Source organism: Pholcus phalangioides, unplaced genomic scaffold (genome assembly GCF_987345545.1).
Source record: "Pholcus phalangioides strain wild (caught in Gottingen) unplaced genomic scaffold, Ppha-v1.0 ptg000019l_1, whole genome shotgun sequence".
NCBI classification, from domain to species: Eukaryota; Metazoa; Arthropoda; class Arachnida; order Araneae; family Pholcidae; genus Pholcus; species Pholcus phalangioides.
Window position 1 is genome coordinate 2,415,957 of NW_028301612.1, and position 23,719 is coordinate 2,439,675.

At 35.6% G+C, this 23,719-nt stretch overlaps 1 protein-coding gene across 3 annotated transcripts in view; it reads left to right on the plus strand.

The window, feature by feature from the left end:
• Positions 1-23,719, plus strand: part of LOC149071116 (uncharacterized) — a 48,216-nt gene that overhangs the window by 19,287 nt on the left and 5,210 nt on the right. For 2 of the 3 annotated variants that reach the window (XM_089248208.1, XM_089248209.1), the window contains 11 exons: positions 5,551-5,733; positions 6,758-6,911; positions 7,585-7,711; positions 10,168-10,314; positions 14,096-14,159; positions 14,250-14,359; positions 16,967-17,113; positions 17,222-17,302; positions 17,457-17,592; positions 19,283-19,382; positions 23,490-23,590. In XM_089248208.1, the coding sequence (XP_089104334.1) occupies positions 5,551-5,733; positions 6,758-6,911; positions 7,585-7,711; positions 10,168-10,314; positions 14,096-14,159; positions 14,250-14,359; positions 16,967-17,113; positions 17,222-17,302; positions 17,457-17,592; positions 19,283-19,382; positions 23,490-23,590 (1,350 nt within the window). The remainder of the gene's footprint in view (positions 1-5,550; positions 5,734-6,757; positions 6,912-7,584; positions 7,712-10,167; positions 10,315-14,095; positions 14,160-14,249; positions 14,360-16,966; positions 17,114-17,221; positions 17,303-17,456; positions 17,593-19,282; positions 19,383-23,489; positions 23,591-23,719) is intronic. The other variant, XM_089248207.1, reaches the window with a different exon arrangement.

The following is a 23,719-nucleotide window of genomic DNA, read 5'->3' on the forward strand; positions in this document are numbered from 1 at the left end:
AGTGAGCAAAGCTTCCTCTGATTACTGTCAACCATAGGCGGCAATAGACTTGGAAGTCTGTGGGGGGGGGGGCACGATGATGATGATGTCAATTCATATATGCATATATACATTAGATCAGTCAACTTCACCTTTGACGCTGGGTCCCCCCCACCCTGTATCTCCGCCCATGCTGTCAACGAAATATTTATTTAGGAGTGATGTGAAACGCTTGTACAAGGTTCTTTAAAGAAAGAAAACAAAAAATGAGTAGCTAGTGTGTGTACTTTTAATTACTTGTGGCTGAAAAATCCCTTCTATCACGATTGGTTGCTGAGTGTGCCAGACAAAAATGTCGCCAAATGCAAGCTGTGCTTCAATGGGTGAATCTGCTCTGAAATCCATTGAGCTTATATTACTGGAGGAAGTATGACGCAGGGCCATAACTAGGATTTTTGTATTGTCTTGCCGCCCCCACCAATTCGGAATTCGATAATTTTATAATGGTGTTCACCTAAAAATTGCTACCCGGGGCAGTTGTCCCCCCCCCCCCATGCCCTCTAGTACCGTCGCTGTCATGACGTCAGTGGTCTATATCATTCCTTGGAAGTTCATGTGACGCATTGAATGTCGGCGCATCTCCGTTATTTTCTAATGACATCCATAGTTGTTTAAAGGAGGGAAACAATAAATGAAAGAAATAATTTCAGTATCGATGATATGATTCCAAAATTAATGAGAGATAATTTCAAAATTAATGAAGGAAATAGTTCCAGAATTAATGAAAGAGAAAATTCCAGAATTTATGAGAGATAATTCCAAAATTAATGTGAGATAATTCCAGAATTAATGAAAGACAATTTCAGCATTGATAAAAGAGATAATTCCAAAATTAATAAAGCAATAATTCCAGAATTAATGAAATAATTTTAGAATCTATAAAAAAAATTCAGCATTAATGAAAGGAAGAATTTCAGCATTAGTGAAAAAAGCAAATCCAGAATTGATGAAAGCAGTTATTCCAAAAGTAATGAAAGAAATAATTCCAGAATTAACGAAAGAAATTTTTCCAGAATTAACGAAAGAAATTTTTCCAGTATTAACAAAAGAAACAATTTAATCTTTTTCTATCTTTAGAAGAGTTATTTTTTTTAGTCTTTAAAAGAAAATTAATTGCAATATTTAGAGACTAAACTATGTTTCAATGAGGAAATTGACAGGCACAAACTGTGTTATTCAATGAGTCATGTGTTTTGTATGATATACTAGCTATAATATCCGGCGCTGCCCGGGTTTTCTTCAATGAGGCTGTTAGAAACACGTGATATCTCCCTCTTTCTTTGAGGGACATGCAAACCATGTCTAAGTTAACCAATATGGCGACTTCCTGTGTGACTCATGAAATAAACAAATCTAGATTTAAAGAAACATAGAAATGAATATATACTTTTCTTTCCTTTTTTAAGGGGCGCTATGTATTTCTATCCCCCCCCCCAAACTTCAAGTTAATTATCTGCCTATTTCATCTTTCAAAAATGCTTAATTAAAGCTGTGGAATTTTTTCTATGTACTTTTTATGGGCCCATAATTAATTTTAAAACAACCTAAACTGTATGAATTTATGCAGTTGAATATTAAAAGATAATACAGAGACATTAATTTTTCATGCTTGAGAAGATGTAAATAAAAAGTTGAAATCAATGCTATTACATGAATACCCAACTCAAAAGTAGGTCCGGCTAATTACTTCATATTCAATCTCCTGGGCTTCGTATATCTCCAAGCAAACACAATATTTCAGAAATCGGGAATTCTATACAATTTTTAAAATTATTTATGTAGCGGAAAACCCCACCAAATTTCAGCATTTCTACAGTAAAATCGGCAATTTTAACAGTGATTTCTATGAGTCTCACCCTTTTCCTGACCCTCAAAGCGATGCTGATGATGATTATGACGTCTATTCAAAAAGCCTCATTACTGAGAGTATTGAAATGTAATTGTATTGAATAGTAGTATTGTGTAGTATTGAAAGTATTGGCAAACCATTATAAAGGCATAAACTATTAAACGTATACTAACAGGATTAAAGAAGTGACAAACCGTTGTAAAGGCATACACATGTCTGAAACACATTGCTAGGGAACCACAGTAGCTAAAGTAAACGTTCGGAAAGTGATTGTTGAGGCCCGAAAACCATTGTTGCCCTACAGTTTTTTGCCCATTTGGGGCACTTACCCTGCTCTGATAAAAATTTAAAGTAGCCTATCGTTTAAGTCGGGTCCCATTTGGTATATATATCAAAATTTGGTGACGATCCATCTAAAATTGTAGATTTGTATAGAGAACATACATACATACACACACACAGACAGACAGAAAATCAATTTTATATATATACTGGGGGGCTCTGCCCCCCTGCCGCCTTTGGCGGCCAACCCCCCCCCCCACTTCTCTCCCGGACATATCTTGTTTATTTCGTCCCACTTCATCAGCGTGCTATGGAAAAGGGGAAAGGGACGTGTGAAAGCACCAGCCTACTGAAGAAGCGAATTTTAATGAAAATAATAATAAAGCAACAAAAAACAAATGAGATTCATCAAGTATCCCCAGAAAACTTCCCCATGGGGGTCCCCAGATTCAATTCGCTGAATTTCAGTGGGGCCCCACACTGGATATATCTTGGGCTACCGATGTGTTGCACATTTTACAATGTTAAACCACAAAAATCAATGAGATACATTCAGGGGCACCGAATTACAACCTGCCAACATTTCCATGAAGCCCTGACCTGCAAGCTTGTCGGACACCCCCCCCCCCCTGTGAGAATTTTTCATTTTTATCAATTTTACAACGAATAAAATCCAGGGCCCCACATCCAGTAGCGGGGACACAATACGCATACTTTTGGTGGGGCCCCAGACTGGCTTTATCTCGGGCTTCGGCTGTTGCGAATTCTACAACAGAAAAGAATGAGATTCATCCAGGGCCCCCAAAATCAAACCTGTAAACATGGGGCCCCCCGACTTGGAAGCTTGTCGGTCATCCCCCGGTGCGAGTGCCATGAAAAATTTTCATTTGTATTCGTTTTACCAACGAATAAAATCCAGGGCCCCAAAATGAAACCTGTAAACATGGGGCCCCCGACTTGCAAGCTTGTCGGTCATCCCCCTGTGCGAGTGCCATGAAAAATTTTCATTTGTATTCGTTTTATGAACGAATAAAATCCAGGGCCCCCAACCAATTACCCGGGACACCAATTCGCATACTTTTGGTGGGGCCCTAGACTGGCTTTATCTCGGGCTTCGGCTGTTGCAAATTCTACAACAGAAAAGAATGAGATTCATCCAGGGCCCCCAAAATGAAACCTGTAAACATAGGGCCCCCGACTTGGAAGCTTGTCGGTCATTCCCCGGAGCGAGTGCCACGAAAAATTTTCATTTGTATTCGTTTTAACAACGAATAAAATCCAGGGCCCCCAAAATGAAACCTGTAAACATGGGGCCCCCGACTTGGAAGCTTGTCGGTCATCCCCCGGAGCGAGCGAGTGCCATGAAAAATTTTCATTTGTATTCGTTTTACCAACGAATAAAATCCAGGGCCCCCAAAATGAAACCTGTAAACATGGGGCCCCCGACTTGGAAGCTCGTCGGTCATCCCCCGGAGCGAGTGCCATGAAAAATTTCCATTTGTATTCGTTTTACCAAAGAATAAAATCCAGGGCCCCCAAAATGAAACATGTAAACATAGGGCCCCCGACTTGGAAGCTTGTCGGTCATCCCCCGGAGCGAGTGCCATGAAAAATTTTCATTTGTATTCGTTTTACCAACGAATAAAATCCAGGGCCCCCAAAATGAAACCTGTAAACATGGGGCCCCCGACTTGGAAGCTTGTCGGTCATCCCCCGGAGCGAGTGCCATGAAAAATTTCCGTTTGTATTCGTTTTACCAACGAATAAAATCCAGGGCCCCCAACTAATTACCCGGGACACCAATTCGCATACTTTTGGTGGGGCCCCAGACTGGCTTTATCTCGGGCTTCGGCTGTTGCGAATTCTACAACAGAAAAGAATGAGATTCGTCCAGGGCCCCCAAAATGAAACCTGTAAACATGGGGCCCCCGACTTGGAAGCTTGTCGGTCATCCCCCGGTGCGAGTGCCATGAAAAATTTTCATTTGTATTCGTTTTACCAACAAATAAAATCCAGGGCACCCAAAATGAAACCTGTAAACATGGGCCCCGACTTGGAAGCTTGTCGGCCATCCCACGGAGCGAGTACCATGAAAAATTTTCATTTGTATTCGTTTTACCAACGAATAAAATCCAGGACCCCCAACCAATTACCCGGGACACCAATTCGCATACTTTTGGTGGGGCCCCAGACTGGATATATCTTTTGCTTCCGCTATCGAAATTTTTCAACGTTAAAGCAGCAAGAAAACAATGAGATCCATCAAGGGCCCCTGGAAATGAAAACTTTTTACTTATACGTGAAATCTTCCCCGGGCACCCCGACCCTGTGTTGGGAGCACTGCTGTTGTGTGTGTATATTATACATATATATACCTCTCGGCATGGACCTCCCCCCCGCAAAGGAAGGGCTGACAGGGGCCACAACGATTCTTATCACTTTTTAATTTTTCACACTATAAATTAATCACAGAGGGGCCCCCCTGAAAAGCTGGTTTGGGGGCTCGAAATCTAAATTCCAGCCTAAGGGCTCTGCTGTAGGGTGTAGGAGCCTCTTGGTACATGCACATAACATGGTCCCGATGGGTCAAATGGGTCCCGATATGTGAATATCGACCCAATATCGATATATGATATATGATATCATATCGATATATGAATATCGATATATGAATCGAACCCACTTCCGTAACAGATTTCCGTCACTCAAAAATTTCACCCACTTCCGTCACTCGGTTGCTTAGCAACAGGCCCTTTTCGAGTTTGTTTGTGATTTTATATTATAGAATAGATAGATATGTGTGTATGTGGCCTTCTTTATTCATTACGGATGATGTGAAATAAAGTAGGTAGAAATGTAATGTCTGAAAGTTTTAATCAAAATTTAAATATGTGCCTATTCATGTGAAAAATATGCGTTTGTAAAAAAAGTCCTTAAATTTTTAAGTTTTACCTTGAAAAGTGCTTGAATAGTCCTTGAATTTTTTTTCGTTGAAGGAGTATGAACCATGATATATGACCCTCAAAGGTGTTTTCGGGAGGGGGGGGGGAAGTTGCATTGAATATTTATGAATTGCTGAGGCACTCTGAACCTTGTAAAGGTGGGGGGGGGGTGCTAAAGTGGCTTGAGACCCTAGGTTCCGGTATCTATGGGGGGGGGGGGGGAAGTGATATTATATTTTAAAGAACTTCCAATTCAGAATTTGAAGTGATTTTCTTTCATCAGTCTATGATTATGCTGTTGAGTGGAGGATAGCAACCTTCCTGGTAAAAGTCAACATTCATCACTACTGAGAGGCTTCATACTAATGTTAGCATGTCTGTACATACTTATATCATTCTAGGATTTATAAAAGTAAAGAAGTGAAATTTTTTTCCCAGGTACTGTGGTGCGCGTAACAGTACCAAAGATGATGGAGTATCGCAAAACTTGGAAATGCACAAAGTGTAAGTTTTGTTTCAATCTGGATGTCAAGCCTGAGGATGATTTCATGATTGTAAAACCGACTTGCTGCGAAAATCCTGAGCGGTGCTATAATAAAGCTTTTACCCTTGTCTCATCTGGTATGTAAGAAATTGAATAATAACATCATTCAACTTTGTTATAAATTGTGAGTGTTTTTTTATAATTTTTCTAAATGAATTAGATTATGCAACAAAAACAGAATTTAAGAATTTAGCTGTTCATCATGTTGGGACATTTGAATTTGCTCCTATTTCAATATATATTGGGGGAAATGTGCAGTCTATGAGTAAGTTTATCAATGTTAGTGATCAGTGACTACTTGAAAAAACTGAAATACATCTGATATTTGTGAGCAACCTATGACGGTACTTTAGTCATCTTTGATGGAATTAATCATTATTTTATCACATTGTCCAGGGCTTGACAAATAAAAAAAAATTATTTAGGCATCAGGCCAAATTTTTCCAAAGCCAAGCATGGCTTTTTTGTATGTTACTTATGAGGAAGAGTAGTGAGAGTGCCTTCCTTGACTAGATGAAACCTTCTGGAATCAACAAGTGGCACAGAAATTTCCAATTTTTTAGACTTAACCATTTTTAATTTCAATCAAAAGGTAACATTTCCATTATTTTTCTTTCAAAACAGAACATTTTCAAAATTTAAATGTGTATAACTTCCTCGAATGTTGATCAAGAGACAAAATATATAAATATTCTTATACCACCCCTGTATGCTACCTGTTGGGCTATTTTCTACTTTTTTAAGGCAAACATATTCCTGCAGAATATGTTTTTTACTTCTAATTTAAATTTAGATAAAGTGGAAATGTTCCCTTTTGAAAATAAGCTCCTCAAATACAAGATAGATATTCATACATTAACCTAAGTTTTGTTGAAATATTTCTAATTCTATATGAAAAGATATCAAAGATTATATTAAACAGGTTTTTTGTTGATTGAAAATTGCATGGAAGAAGGTTTGATGGAAAAAACATTGTTAATAGACAATGTTGAAAAATTGCTAATAATAGTTACATAAATGAATCTAATTGTGTTTCTCCTTATATTTTTAGTATGTGTTTGTTATCAAATTTTCATCTGATAAAAGTATTTTTTTATACAGGTCTGAATGCAGCTTGGTGTAAAGACTACCAAGAGATGAGGATGCAGGAACAAGTTTATAACTTAGTTATTGGAACAGTTCCAAGGTCAATGTGGGTAATTTTTGAAGGTGATCTCGTTGATAGCTGTCAAGCAGGCAATGATGTCAGCATTAGGTGTGTTGGAAAACATTATGTTTGAAAGTGAAAATACATTTGAGCTAATATACTCATAATGCCTATGGGCAGATACGAGTAACACATAACAATCTAATTTGGTTCCTAGATTTTTGTTTTACAGAATTTTCACCCAACTGTAAGGAATTTTTAATTTCTTACCCAGAAGCTAAACTTTGAAAAGATTCAAGTTATCAGGTAGAGGAACAAATCAATAACTGTAACTACTATTTTTGGTTCATGAAACTGTGTAAACTTATCTCCCTTGTAGTATTACACTTGTCAGACTACAAAAAGTGTGGTTCATACCCAAAGAGCAATATAGCTAACGATTTATATCTAGATTATAATGTGGGATAAATTTTCAACAGCAGGTCTTGTTGTTGTTAAGAATATTTATTTTTATGTTAAGTCATATTGGGGTATATTATTTGTAGGATGAATAGAAACTTTTTTTGTGGGGGGGGGGATTTTTTCCAAAAATTGGGAGCTTTGACAAGGAATAAAGTGAAATGATCTGTCTCCGATTAGTATTTATTTCTCGCACTAAATGCTAGCTTTTGTAATTCTCTATCAACTATCCCAACTGAAAATATGTCCATCCCAAAATATAATCCATCAAAAGCTTATAATAATAGATTTAAAAACTCACATATCTGTTTATCTCTTATAGTGGTGTTGTGAAAACACGTTGGCAACCATTAGCTAAAGGTAGCAGGAGTGACATTGAGCTAATATTTATTGCTCATAATGTTGAGGTAAAGAACAACATTGCAATTGGGAATGTTTCTGAAGATACTGTGAGTTAGAGTTTATATATTCAGCTATATATGTGTGTGTATGCCTATTGCACTTCTATAATTTTATCTATAGTTATTTTTCATCCACTGTTGTTTATGTGAATACAGCGAAATCTATATTTATTGGTTTTAGGCTGGGTACACACTGGAGTGAGGCAGATATGATAAGTGATTCAACCTGCAACTTGATAAAGTGGTTAAAATTGTCCAGTAGCAGGTTGTATCACTTATCATATTGGTTCAGCCTGCTTCTGTCTTAAAGGGACCAGAGGAAATTGTTATTTCATACATGGTTTTGTTACATGGGAGCTATGATCCACGCTAAGCTGCATGACCGCACATGATGAAAGCAATTCCGTGCTCCAAAAATTTGCCATTTGTTAATATGACAGATTACCTTGCCATGCATACAAAAATGGGGTCTGTACAGGTGGAGAAAAAAATTAGAGAAATTATTGCATGGGAGTTCCACTGTATTAAAAAAACAAATTTATGAATGTATTTGTTTCAATTTCATCGATAATTTAGATGGGCTTTATAGTATTAACATCTAGTTAGATTGATATAGATTGATTGAGATTTCATTCAGTTTTCTTACTAACTAAAGTTATTACAAGAAAACTTAAGGATCCACAAAGTCAGGCTCCAACAACTTGGGTGATACCTCTACTGACTGCAGTTTACTTGAAAAAATTCACCAGTATCATGTAAAAATCCAACATCATTAGTAATTTGTACCAGGATGAACGAGTCAATGTGAACTCCAAGAAGTGCTTTGAATATTTCATGTCCAACACCGTGAACATTTAAGTTACAACAGCAGTCACTAATTTTGTTCACATGCGACCCATTGAACTGCAAGTGTGAAAAATGATTACTTTGCATGTGTATATTTTTTCATAAATACAAATACAACGCCACAACAGGCAAATTGCCCAACGAGGTGGCTGACTTAAGAACATCATGGATCCCCGAGCCATTTTTTGGAGGCCCTACCTACTACTGCTACACCACACATGCACCCCCCCCCCCAAACACCCCCCCCCCACCCGGAACCACCAACAAATCGGTACATGCGGGAATGTGCGTGTACGTGTAGTGAAACCTGACGTGAAGTTTTTGTTTCTCTGTAATGCTTGTTATGTGTAGTGCTGCCATCTGCCACCAGTTTTTTCTAACTATGAGTGAAGTGTTATGATTGAATGATTTATCGTTGTAGGACTGTTGCTCTCTGTGGCGAGACTTTTTAACGGGGAGATCGGCTCGCATTTGCGCCTTGAAGTTGGAAACCACAGAAAACCAACTTCAGCCGACTACCACTGTGGGGTTCGAACCCGGATCCTCGCATCGCGAGTCCGTCACTATAACCACTCGACCACCACAGCAGCAAGTTATCTTTTTTATTTTTAATATTTTGACAAACATTCAATTGATAGGGGAGGTTGTGTGCTAGAAATTCGTCTGTTTTCTTCTGATGCTGAATGTAAAAAAAAACATTCAAGTATGACGTCAGCATATTTTAAACCATTTTTGACCCCCCCCCCCTTTGTCAGCAACATTTATCAGTTCTGCCCTCCTCCTACCACATATTGGAATCAAGGACGTATGCATGAGGTAAGGTGTATAGGACCTCATGAAATGAAGCCATTGAATCTTCTGCATACGAGTCAATGTGCCTTTGAGAATGTAGAGTGATGAAATTTTATTGATTCATTCTCACCACACACCATATAGTGAAAGTAATAGAGTGGCAGGGCTGAAACTGGAGGTGGGCAGGAGGGACAACTGCTCCGCGCAGCAGTTTCAGGTAGGAACAAAGAACACCATTATAAAATTATAGAATTTTAATGCTGTTGGGGTGACAATCATGTTTGCGCGGGCATCAAAATTCCTACTTACGGCCCTGCCGGGTGGTGTTTGTTCCAGAACATTAGGAAGCTCTTGCAGCATGGTGGTAAGGAGGAATCAAGATTTCATCACTCTAGATTCTACTTTCCTATAGGAATGTCAATTCAGGTGCATGCCCACACACTGAGGGAAAATTTTTTCTCATTGACTCATTTTGGCACTCCTAGTAAAGATGCTATTAGGAATATTTTATATTTTCATAAAGAGTAGTTGCTGTAATTATCATTCACCCCCCCCCCCCCACCCAGTCATCAAAAGCCAGAAAATCTGAGACCCCCTGATTCTGATGTAATACTTGAATGGCCCCCCAAAGTTCTCGTGACTCAAAAGAAAAGTTCATTACTAATTAAATGCTGCCATGATACTTCTGTACATAGATCAAACCGAGTAGACAAATCCAAAAATATGATTTAAGACTTTCATATGGTTGACTCTAGCAAATCATGCAAAACACCAGTGCAACAGCAGAGATTTTTGTTGTAACATCTAAACATATGATAGCCTAAACATCTTGCTAGTTTGTTTATAATATTTTCCTTCCTTTTCAGCTGAAAGAATTCAAAGAGTTTTGGCAGAGCTACCAGAGCAATCCACTTCAAGGCCGGGACTTCATCCTATCGTGTTTTTGTCCCCAAGTATTTGGCTTATATATTGTGAAGCTTGCGGTTTCCCTTGTCTTGGCTGGTGGTGTACAGGTTTGTGAAGTTTTGAATCTTTTGAAATGTGTTCATATGTACATTGTACATATATAGTAGGCTCTCTACAATCTTGCTGTGCGCTATCCTGGCCAGTAATCCAGCATTTCTGAGCAAGCTTTCTGCAAGTTTAGAATGGGTAAACATGTATCTGCATGTTTTGAGCAGAAGTTTATACTACAGTAAGATCTCTGTTTAACGTCAAACCGCCTATAACATAATTTTTTATCCTCGCTTCAGAATTAATGAATTAGACTTGTTATCAAATGCAAATCACCACGCTCATGAAGTTGTTTTTATTTTGTTCATAGGGAGTATTTCCTATAGGAAGGCTTCCATAAGGGTGGGGGGGGGAGGCTGACAGAGCTCCAGTCTGGAAGGCAGAGGCAATTATTACCATCTTCTGTTTTTTCCACGCTATAAATCCAATATGGGAGAGGGGCATGGAAATCTGACCTGCAGGTGCTCATGAAAGATCCCATCTTTATGGCCCTGTTGAAGGATGTGGGGGGGGGGCCCATGCCTAGAGAGGCAGGGCCGTCTTAAGAGCATCCCAGGGAGCCCGGATAAGGTTATTTTTTGTAGGCTCGTCCCAGTAAATTTTTTAAAGGCAAAAACTCTAGGAAGAAAAAACTTCAAATTAATCTTGAGGGCATTCTTATATTAATGCATCATTTCTCTTTCATTTAAATTTCCAAAAATGGCTGTTATTTGGAAATCTTTGTTTGGAGGTTAACCTTAATGTTAATCCAATAAGATGCAATCTGTTCTAAGAAAATGTGGGCGTTGTTTGGAGGTGACTGTTATACTACATTTAGTTACTAAGCCACTGTTTAATTCGAATTGCCATGACAGCTAGTTTTTGTTTTTAAATCTTTGTAATTATAAAAAAAATCTCTAGAACATGAATTAAGATTTTTTTATCATCAAATAAGTTGGGCATTCAACTTGCATTTTTCTTTTGAAGAGACCATATAAAGCAGTAATAAAGCCGTAAATCAATATTTAATAAAATTTTCTCCCTCTCTCTCTCTCTCCAGGCCTATTGCTGGACTGGAAGGATTTCAAAGTCGCTTGAGGTGTTTGTACAGTATAACATATTGTCAGTGTTCAAGCAAAAGTCACAAAGTCCACGAAATCTTTTTGAGAGACTACTTTTTTCAACCCGAACATGACCCAGGCTCTATTAGCTTTAGCCAATTTTAGTCATCATCCCTTCAAAGGGGTGGGACCGTGTTGGAGAAAAATTTATTATACACAATCAAATGCACATACATAGAATCTCACACACACAAAATATTGCAGCCCAAAAAATGGAAAAATTAAAAAACAATGAATAAATACAAAAACACAAAACAGTACTAAAACGCAAAAAAATTTAAATCTACAGAATCAATGAAAAAATGTGAAAGCACAAAAACGTTGAAGAAATGTTCGACAGACTACTACAGTTGATTGAAAATTCCAATTAATTATTTCATATTATAAACAAGTTATGCATCACAAACTGGTTATCTAAATACAGTGGAACTTCGGTTAATGAGCTTAATTCATTCCACCAACATGCTCGTTATTCGAATCAAACTTCTCCATAGGAAATAATGGGAACTCTGATAATTTGTTCCATAATTCACATAAAAATGACTAATAAAAATGGCATTCAATCAATAAGTAAACACAATAATATACAAGTAAATAATAGTAAATAATATAATAGTATATATTACTTATATATAACAATAAAATGCACAATATAATGTAAATAAAACCATAAATAAACATCAATATGCTAATGTTTACAAATTAACTTACTCTTAACGAGAGAGAGAGAGAGAGAGACGAAGACTATCGTTTAGGATGATTACAGAGTTTTGCACAGCGATTCCCACATTCTACACATCTTTCTAATTTCACATTATGTGAGGACATCTCTCTTCCTAAGTTAAGATACTGTCCATAAACTCTTTCTGGTGCATGCAAAAAAAGATCCATTACTTCGTCTATCCTCATGCACCTCCAGTTCATGGTCTTCCCCCAAGCACACAATCTCTTTGACAAGTAGTGGCTCCTTTTTATGAGCGAGACCCCTCAAAGTCACAAATACAAATATAAGGCCACAACAGGCAAAATGACCTACGAGGTAGCCGATGGAAAAGATGCCCATAATGATGCCCACGTTCAATAATGCAATCAGTCCACAAGCAGCCACTGTGGTGGTCAAGTGGTCATAGTGACGGACTCACATCACTAGGTCCTGGGTTCGAACCCCACCGTTGCCACAGTGGTGGTTGGCTGAAGTTGGTTTCCTGTGGTTCCCAACTTCAAGACACGAATGCCAGCCGATCTCCTCTTCAAAAAGTCTCACCGCAGAGAGCTGCAGACCTACAAACAGTACAAATGTAATTCAATCATAACACATCACTCACTTCACTTCTGAACTATAGATAGCAGCACTGAAAATCAAACACAACACTACATACACACTCAGACTATTAGGTACACACACACAGTTACACTTCCAGCATAACTCACTAGGTAGTAAATCGCCCATAGATGGTGATAGACCTGAGTTTGAAAGAAAGAAAAAGTAAGTTTTCTTCAAGCAGAATTTAAAAAATAACTTCAAGCGCACATACACATATCTACAATGCTACATGTAATTTTGTATTGTAAAGTATTCACAGTACGTGTGTTAATTTTTCGAGTGAGGCACGCTTATCGGAGATTTTAGGAGAGAATATTACGAACAATTCCATAATACTTGTGCGGGCGAAAGCAAAAACCATCATCTCAGTTTCAATAATGTGAAAATAAATAAAGAGAGAAATTTTTGCTCGCAATGCGAATTATCGCTTGTTAACTGAGTCAAAATTTGTTCAAATTTTTTGCTCGTTATGCAAATTGCTCATTAACTGAACTGCTTGTTAACCAAAGTTCCACTGTATTGGTAAATCTACTGTAGGAGTTGGAAATCTTTAAAACAATTTTTAATATTTTTTATAATGAGATATAAAAAATGAGATAAATAATTTTTTATAAATTGTGAATATCTAAAACTGGACTTGGTGACTTCTGCTTGAATGCAGATGATATGTTTATATTTTTGTACTTGAAATTTGTATGAAATGAAACGTCAAGAGACTAAAATAACATTCCGTTTTAAACAAATTTCAGTTTTATAAAGGTGCAAATCAAGGCAATAATCACATTGAATAGATTATATTTTTCACTCCCTTCAAGACAGATTTCAGTCTCATGTGATGTCTGTCGTAGGTTTCACTGTATTTATTTGTTTTGTTTGTGTCATCCATGTATTTTGTGATTTGTTTAAATTAAAAAAAACTACAGTGGTGTCCCCCTTTTAACCTTTCTGTACTTATTTGGTGCATGTACAATTTTTTATCAGGGTTACCAGATAATTTTTTTACAACTACCAAAATCTATGTCATGATTGATGCTTTTCAGACTTCTGTGTTATACTCTTTGAGGCAATGATTTTCCGCCAGGATTTTCCGTGGCACTTAGTGACAACTAACAAAGTGCTAGGTAAGAATGGTAACAACTATGTTACAGTTGATAAAGTTACAACTTTGACAATAAATTTGTTCATTTGCACTCACTTTCACAAAAATTACACATGCACCAATAGACACTCAAAGGTTGAGGACCACTGTTTTACAAAATTTATGGCCTCTCATAGTTAGTTTTTTTTATCAAATTCCTCTCTGGATTTTAAACTTTTTAACAATTCATCATTGTATGTGTCATTTCTTTTTTTCAGAGAGTGGATCATAACAACACAAAGATCCGTGGTGATTCTCACTTACTTCTTGTAGGAGATCCGGGTAATTAAATTAATCTTCTTTAGTTTTCTGTGAGCAAAAATGTAAAATAGAAAAAAAAAACAGTTTATGTGTCGGGCATTTTTTTTTCAGGCACTGGCAAATCTCAGTTTTTGAAATATGCCTCAAAAATAAGCAGGCGGTCTGTCTTGACATCAGGAATAGGGACAACAAATGCTGGTCTCACAGCTGCTGCTGTAAAAGTAAGAAGTGGTAATAGTCTCTCTCTCTCTCTGCATTGCTTTAACATTATGAATATTGTTTCCAAGCACACACACACTCGCTATTTTATATTTTCAAATCATAATTTCTTTGTGATGTTTCTATAGTTACTGACTGAATGAATATTCTCATCAGTTTTTTTTTTTTTTTTGATTATCAGATATAATTTATGATAAAAATCAGTTTGACCACTCCCCCAGATGTTGAAAAGATGAGTTGACCACTGGAATAATAAAAACTAAAATAGAGGCCCAAACTGTGGTAATGTGTGCTGAATCATATTCAAAAGGAGCATAGGAGACCTATGCCCCCCCCCCCCCCTATCCTAAAACTTTTTATAAACTATATTTTTATACCGTTTCACATTTGTCACCTTTTATTTAAAATGCTAATTGTCAAAAGCTAGTACTAACTCAAAATTTCTCAGTACTCCCCTCCCACTTTCTAACCCACAAGTATGGGCCCTCACAAAGGTGGGTCCTGCAGTCTTCCCCTGAATTTATGTTACTTTGTGGCAGTTGTTTTATTTGAAACAGATGTCAGTAAAAATTTAATATTGTATACAGACTTATTTTGCTTTGAATAATTTAACCATAGGTGCTAATGCTTCTGATTTACCCTGAAGCCTTCCGATTTTTTAGCCTTATTAAAATCTGCCAATTTTTTGTATCTTCATAGAAAAATCCCTAAGTCTTCAGATTGAGCTTTTTTTTAATGGAAAATCTCTAAAGGAAATACTCTTTCAGTCCTTGCAATTTCAGGCTGATCCCGTTTTCTCAGAAAAAATATGGGGAATCACGATTTCTAGTACGAAAAATCAGCAGTTATCACAAAATATGATACTAAAAGCAAGCAAAGTGGCTCTATACAGCTATAAAAAAAATTGGGACAGCAAAAAATGCTTTCCGGAAAAACGGGACTTATATATGGTCATCCATTGAAATTTAAAAAAGTCAGTTTTCCCTTTTATTTGTTTGACATGTTTTCTTTGATGCAGAATGTGTCATCACGTGATAAACTAGATTTTTCAAGTCCGCAAATTGTCACCTATAATTTAATTATTATGCACTGTGTTTTTACATTATTTCTAATCAATTCTAAAAGTATTTCTTATCAATTCTAAACATGTTTCTTATCAATCCTAAAAATGTTTCTCATCAATCCTAAAAATGTTTCTCATCAATTCTAAAATATTTTTCATCAATTACTGTTTTATACGCATAAGGGCTAATCAGTGAGATTTACAGTAAAAAACTGATCCCAAATGTGTATGTTCTCATGTTTGTCATGATTCAAGGCTGGGGGAGGGGGAGACATAATGAAGGTGATGTCAATTCATACCAAGTCTGTTCAAAAAGTATCTGACCATAATTTTTTGCGCTTAAAGAAATGAAGCTTGGGAGGCTTGTTTGGTGTACATAGGTAGGAAATCCTAGTATGCTATGCTTGCTTGAATTTTCTCCTGCTTGCAGAAGTTGTCAGTCAGTGGCAGACCATCAATGAGTAAGAAAGTGTCAGCGAGAGAGCGCCATTCACATTTTTAGTTTTTAACAAAATGGCAGAAAAACTTGAACAGTACAACTGCATTAATCATGATGAAGCTACCAATTGTGACACAGAACCTCTTAGTAGTACTTCTTGGTGATGGTTGTGCCATGCTGTGTGTGTGTGTGTGCATTCATGATGTTCCATGCCACTAGAGTCAAAGAAGATGGTCAGCATGACTTTGACATTGCATCTCCTGAAACCCAAATCATAAGTTAAAATATAATGAATGGTTCCAGTTCTAATGCTCATTTGTCTGCAAGTTCTTTGATCGTGATTTGATGCTCCTTCGTCACCAGAATCCTCTCTTGCTCAATGACTGTCTCATTTCTGAATGTTGAGGACTTATCAGAACCTGCTTCATTCTACATTGATGTGCAGCCTTCTTTGAAGTGATTGTACTACACTTTCATCAGTATGGTGCCAATTTCTTCAACTCAGAAGGTCTGTTGAATCTTGCGCATTGTTCCCACTTGGGAATCACCAAGCATCTCACAAAATTTAATGCAGTAGCATTGCGTTCAAGTTTTTCCTGCCATTTTGTCAAAAAAAAAAAATAGAAATGGGATGCCGCTCACTTACACTTTCTCATTTATCGCCGATCTGCTGGTGACTGACAGCTGCAGGCGGGAAAAAATTCAAGCATGCACACTAGGATTGCCTACATAAGTGCACCAAATCATGCCTCTCTAGCTTCATTGGCTTATGCATGCTTTTGATACTTTTCGAAGAAACCTTGTATGTATATGCATATACATTAGATCAGTCAGCTTCATCGTTGATGCTGGGGGACTTGCTCCCCATATCTTTGCCCATGCATATCAAGCCAGAAGTTGGTGTGTTTTCAGCTGCCAGGTGACATTTAATTATAAGAGAGGCAAAATTTCATGAAATAGAATGAAAATAAATAAGGGTGCGAAACTTGAAAAAAAAAAAGTAGACAAAAAAAAGTCTCTCAAACTTATTTTAATATTTTTAAAAAATAATTGCTTCATTATTTTTTTTTTGCACCTGAATCAGAAGATTATTTTTTGATTTCTAAGGATGGAGGTAAATGGCAATTGGAAGCTGGTGCTCTCATACTAGCAGATGGTGGAATTTGTTGCATTGACGAGTTCAACAGCATCAAGGAAGCTGACAAAGCCAGCATACATGAAGCTATGGAGCAACAAACAATTAGTGTTGCCAAAGTATATAAAAAGAAATACTCCAATTTTTATAGAATTATACAAAGCTTATCAAAGTTAAAATTTTTTACCAAAATAACACATTTTTGATCTTTTTTTCTCACGCATTAGGCAGGCCTTGTCTGTAAGCTGAGTACTCAGTGTTCGATATTGGCTGCTACAAACCCCAAAGGAAAATATAACAAAAATGAAGTAGGGTTTAGTTATATTCAATCATTTATATTTACATGTTTCTTATAAATTAAATGTGTTTTTTATTTACCATTTTTAAACTATTTATTATGTATAATTAAGTTTCCATTTTAAAAAGTAAATTTCAAAAAAGTTTAAAAAATTCTATTTACAGAGTCTGTCAACCAACACTGCTATGGCCAGTCCCTTACTCAGTCGATTTGACATTATAATCGTGTTACTGGACACCAATAATAAGGATTGGGATCAACTTGTGTCATCGTATATTTTGCAAGGGAAAGACATTGCTTGTAAGAATTTTTTTTTGATTCAAGATTTTAATTCACCAATTTTTTTCAGTATATTAAGTGTTACCAGATTTGAATAGAATTGATAATTCATGCAAAATTTTAATATAATTTTAACTTAATTGAACTTTAACAAAAATGTGCGAAAGAAAAGGCTGGGGAAAAGAGTAAGAGTAGTCAATACATTTTTTTTCTTAGAGCTTTATTACATGAAGTGAATTTGAAATATTTCTTTTGGTGAAGCTCAGGTGTTACAATAATGCTGTAGCATATCACATAAATGAATCTGAAAATTTCATTGATAACAATTAAAAATTCAATGAAGAAAAACAATTTGTACATACTTCCACAACAGATGAGACAAGCACTGTGTTTATTGTCACAATAAAATGGCATCACACCTAGCGGCCAATGTGATCCACTCTCAAACTGGTCTTTATATATGCAGGTCACAGTAGCAGCATCTCAATAAAAATATTATGCCGTATTCCAACTCATATTCACAAAAAAAAAGTTTAAAAGTTATTCAGAAATAAGTTTGGGCTTTTATCAAAATTATGATTATTTGATCAATAAAGCATATTTCAAACACAGAAGTAATAATTATGCAACAAATATAAGGACTACAAACTTCTACAAAGGATTATCTTCTCGACTACGGTGCCAATAATCATCATTAGCAGCGAGGCTAATCATAACTGTCGGTGCCCGGAACCTCCACCAAAAATGTCACGTTTGTTACAGACAAACAGATCAAAAGCAGTGAATTATTTTATCAACCTAAGTAAAATACAAGGACGAAATGAACTGTGTGACCGAACACAACGAACTGTGTGACCGAACACAACAAACACACACACACCAACACTGCCTGACAACAAAAATAATTAAAAAGAATAAGCTTAAATCACCATAGCAACCAGTAATTAAAAAATGAGATAGAGAAGACAATCCTTTGTAAAGGCTTGTAGTCCTTATTCATTGCATAAAATACAAAGTCAGCTATCAATATTAATTCTTCTATCAGCAAAGTTGATTTCATTCGCAATGATGTAGCCATTCAAATTCATTTGGATATGGCAGTTTCAATGTATTGCAGTTTCAATATATTGCAATGAATAAGGACTACAAGCCTTTACAAAGGACTGTCAATGAGGTCAAGAAGACAGTCCTTTGTAAAGGCTTGTAGTCCTTATTCATTGCATTATATTAAAACTGCCATATCCAACCTGAATTTTAATGGCTACATCATTGCGAATGAAATCAACTTTGCTGACAGAAGAATTATCATTGATAGCTGACTTGTGTATTTTCAAGGGAATACAATTATTTCCCTGCCTATAATTCCTCAGATTATATATTTAAAAAAAATCTTAATTTTTCAGTATGAATCATGAAATGCTGCCCATTATCTGCAGCCCCCCCCCCCCGGACTGATTAAAATAAAAATGTTTTTAAAAATCATTGACACAAAAATATTTTTATAAAGACATCAGATGGCAGATAGATACGAGTATAAGGGTAAAAAAAAAAATTCTGAAAAAAATGTGGCTAACCACCTTTCACATTTCTTACGATTTTTTTAGGTACAGATTGCTGTCCGAAATTTGCATGTGTGTGAAATCATGTTAGAATTTCCAACCTTTTTTTTTAATATGTCTCCACCTTATAAAAACTTTCACTTTTGATTTAGTAGAGAATGGAAAACAGTCAATGTGGTCAATGGACAAAATGAGAACATATTTCAGCATAATAAAAAGCATTAGGCCAAAGTTAACTTCCAACTGTGATAGGTATGTATATTACCATGGATTGAAATATTTGACAGTTTGCAATGTATTTGATCAACTAAATAAAAATGACTCCAATCATTTATTTATCTGGTATAGTTTTTAGTCTAAATACTTTCAAACTAATCCACTTCATTATTTTTGCCATATGGAAATAAACTTAAGCTGCGAGCAAAGCTCTGTTTGCATAAAATATCCCTATCATTGGAATGTTCTCTTGTTATATACAGTGAAACCTTGAAAACCAAGGAAAAATATTGTTTTAGAGGGATTATTGTTGTACATCGAGGGGCAGCATTATCATCATGTGCCATCAAATTTAAGTTGCTGTTGGCATTTTTTTTAAATTATTGTTGTTAGTACACCAAAAAATGAACTTTTGAGTATTCACTGCAAAGTGTTTTTAATTGATTAGTTGATAAACAAAATTCACACAGATGTATTGCAAACAAGTTTATCGCAATACATTCTGATATATCACATAAAAAGTGGCGACACCGAAAACTTCATCGACACTTTCAGTGATCGAGTGGTGCCAAATTTTGATGATATTAGACAACCTTGGGAGAATTAAAATATATGATTTCATAAATATATTAGAAATAGGGCTGGGAATCAATTAAAATTTTTAACTGGTTAATTAAAATATTTTAATCAAATAGTTTTGTGACCAAATTATATGAACAGATGCTATAAAAATATATTTTATTCATTTCATACATACCTATTCGGTAGATGTAAACAAATGTAGGAATATAGGTTAAAAACACATTAAAGCTGCCCACTTCAAGCAATTTGATTTTTTTTTTCAATTAAATTCAATTTTATTCATCACATCATAAAACTTACATTGGCAAAACAAAGAAAATCCATCCAAGGGATATGCTAAACATACTTGCCTAAACCTGTAATTTTCTTCATTTGGATCTTGTCATTTAAAAAAAAATAGGTTATTTTTGGTTATTATTCACTGATTTCGAAACTACTTTCGATTATATTGTTGCTTGTTTTCCTAAAAACTCCTCTCTCGAATGGTACTTGTGAGGAGATGAGCTGATGCTTCCACGAATACAAAAAATGTATATACTGTTTATAGTAGAGACAGTAAATTTTGTGACCAAAGTCACTTTTAAAACTCCTTAGTCTTTTAAAACTCCTTTGATATAGAACTTTCACTGCGACACCTACACTCCCATCAAACTCAATTTGAAAGTGAAGTCATCAGTTTTCATTGAATCAAATTTAATCAAAATATTGATTCAAATATTTTTAAATATGATCACGTATCCAGAATGTTGTGTATAGAATATGATTTATATGGCATCTAATTGTTTTTTTTTTCAAAAATATGGAGTTAATTCACAAACTTTTATTAAAACTTTAAATCAAATTGATAAAGTTGATTAACTCAACTAAAATTTTTAACTGTGATTAACAATTAATCGATTAATCAGACCAGCCCTAATTAAAAGATATTTCAAGCAAATATATATTTAAAAAAATCATTGTCACAGTTTCAAAATCTCCTAAAAATATTTTGTTATAGAGGGGTTTATCATAGTGCAGGATATCGTTGTATTGAGAGGAGTTTAACATTACACTGTAGGCTGTTGATGTTATGTAATGCAATTTCCGTATTGAGCACAGCGCCCTCATGCAGTGATGTGAACTACTTGTCAGTTGCTATTTCGCTGTCATACCGACCACACGTTTGTATCTTTATGTTATAATTCCGCTTTACTTTATTATGTATAGTAAATGTTTCTATTACATAATGTGCATCTATAGATTCTTTCTCCTCTTGTGTGTCTATTGATTTCTTTAAAATTAAAGTGCTGCAATCAGATAACGGTAGTGAATATTTAAGTGAGGAATTCAATAATTATTTGAAGAGTGAAGGAATTACTAGGAGATTAAGTGTTAAAAATACTCCTGAGCAAAATGGAGTTTCTGAGAGGAAAAACCTCACTGTTAGACATGGCTGGATCTTCTTTGATTCAATCAAAGTTGCCTGCTTCTGTTTGGGCTGAAGTCATATTGACAGCAAATTATATCAAACAGATGTCCTTCAAGTACTCTTGATTGTAAGATGCCATTTGAAATTTGGAATGGCTGAATTACTAATGTGAGCTATTTCACACACATATGTTTCATATTGATATGTTTGAGTGACATATATGATATTGTTTTATTCTGAGAAGAATCATGATTTAGTTGGGAAAGCTGAAAATTTGGTGAATGAATTATCATATGGTAACAAAGTATGTAAATCAGTCAAAACATTATATGGTTTGAAACAGTCTGGGAGATGCTGGTTCTTGAAACTTGATCAAATTTTGAAATGTTTTGGTTTTGATAATACCGTTACAGATCCTTGTGTATATTTTATGTCACGTAAAGGTAAGTTAACTATTTTGACTGTATATGTGGATAATATTCTGGTATTTTCTCAAGATTTTTTGTGATACAATTTTTGAATTGAATGAGCATTTAAAAAGGGAATTATCTGTTAAATACGGACTAGTCAAACATTGTCTTGGCGTGGAGTTCAACCAGAAAAATGGAAAAATTTTAAGGAATCGATCTGGTTATATTAGGGATATTTTAGATTGTTTTAATATGGCTGATTGTAATCCTGTTTCAACTCCAATAGACATTAGCAAAAAGCTCAAAAAGTATAATGGCAATGAAGTAATTGATTTCCCCTACATTTGATCATTTTTGTCGCACCACGGTCATTTTCTGCACACAAGGACCAATTAGATCCGGACCTACAATTTATTGCTGACTCCGAACGGCAGGCTTGTTTTTTATACTCATCGGGAGGTTGGTGCGCTAAACTCTCTATGGGGGACTCCCTGCGATAATTTTTTGCTGCTGTCAAGTCACCGTTTTTTGTTGCACCCCTGTGTCAGGAAAGTTTTCTGACAAGGACGAATCGGGTATCGAACTCGCGACACCTCTAAACATCCTTTATTACTTTAGGCGAGCATCTTATCGACCGGGCTACCACGCTCTGATTTTCCCTACAGGGAATTACTCGAGGCGTTGATGTATTTAGGTGTTTCTGCTAGACCACATATTGCTGATACATTTAATAACCTGAGTCAATATTCAACATGTTTTAATAATTCTCACTGTATTACTGCAAAACGTGTATTGAGATATTTGAAATAATTATGGTTTAAATTTTAAACGTTGCAATGATTGTTTATATGGTTATACAGATTGAGGAAATGATAATAATGATCGTAAATCTTATACTAGATATTGTTTTTTATTAAGTGGAAGTGTAGTTTCTTTGAAATACTGTAAGCAAAATGACTGTTGCTTTAAGTTCAACTGAGGCAGAATACGTGGCACTGACAGAAGGAGTTAAGGAAGCCATTTATTTACCAAAGTTGATGTCAGAGTAAGGAATGCATGTTATATGTGAAACTAAAATATTTGTTGATAATCGTAGTTCCACACATAAAGTTAGCTGAGAATTCTGTGTATCATAGTCATACTAAACATATCAATATCTGACATAATTTTGTTTGTGATGCTTTAAATGGAAATATTATCTCCTTGGAATATATCCACGACTCAGATGGGAGGTGATATTTTATCCAAAGGTCTGCCACAATGTAAACATGTAAACTGTCTGAAATTGCTTGGTGTACGTGATGTATCTGAATTGTAATTTTTTTAAGCAATCAAAATTTGTATTCAGGGGAAGTGTTGATGTTATGGAATGCAATTTCTATATTGAGCACTGCACCCTCATGCGGTGATGTGAACTACTTGTCAGTTGCTATTTGCCCATTGTACCAGTCACACGTTTGTGTCTTTATGTTATAATCCTGCTTTACTTTATTATGTGTAGTAAGTGTTTCTATTACTTAATGTGTCTATGGATTATTTCACCGACGCTAAGATAGTGGATTCTCCAAACAAGATTTGAAAAGTTATTGTAGAGGGATATATCATTATATAGAGTATCAATAGAAGTATATATCATGGTATCAAGTATTGTTGTTGTGAGGTTACACTGTACTTATGTTGTATGAATATTTTGTAAATGTATGTATTTATTTTTTTGAAATGTGGATTTGCATAAAATTTCAGAATTCTTCAGGCGTATTATAAAAAACAGCGAAGTATGGTAGATCGCAGCGCTGCAAGAACAACTCCAAGGCTGTTGCAAAGTCTTGTTAGATTAGCTGAAGGTATTATTTTTTTATCCAGTTTTATTGATTTTCTATAACATCATCTGATGTATGATGCAGCAGAATTTTGATTAACCGGGGTGACAAGATCAGGAGAGAATATTTCAATCAACAGTTTGACCACTTTTC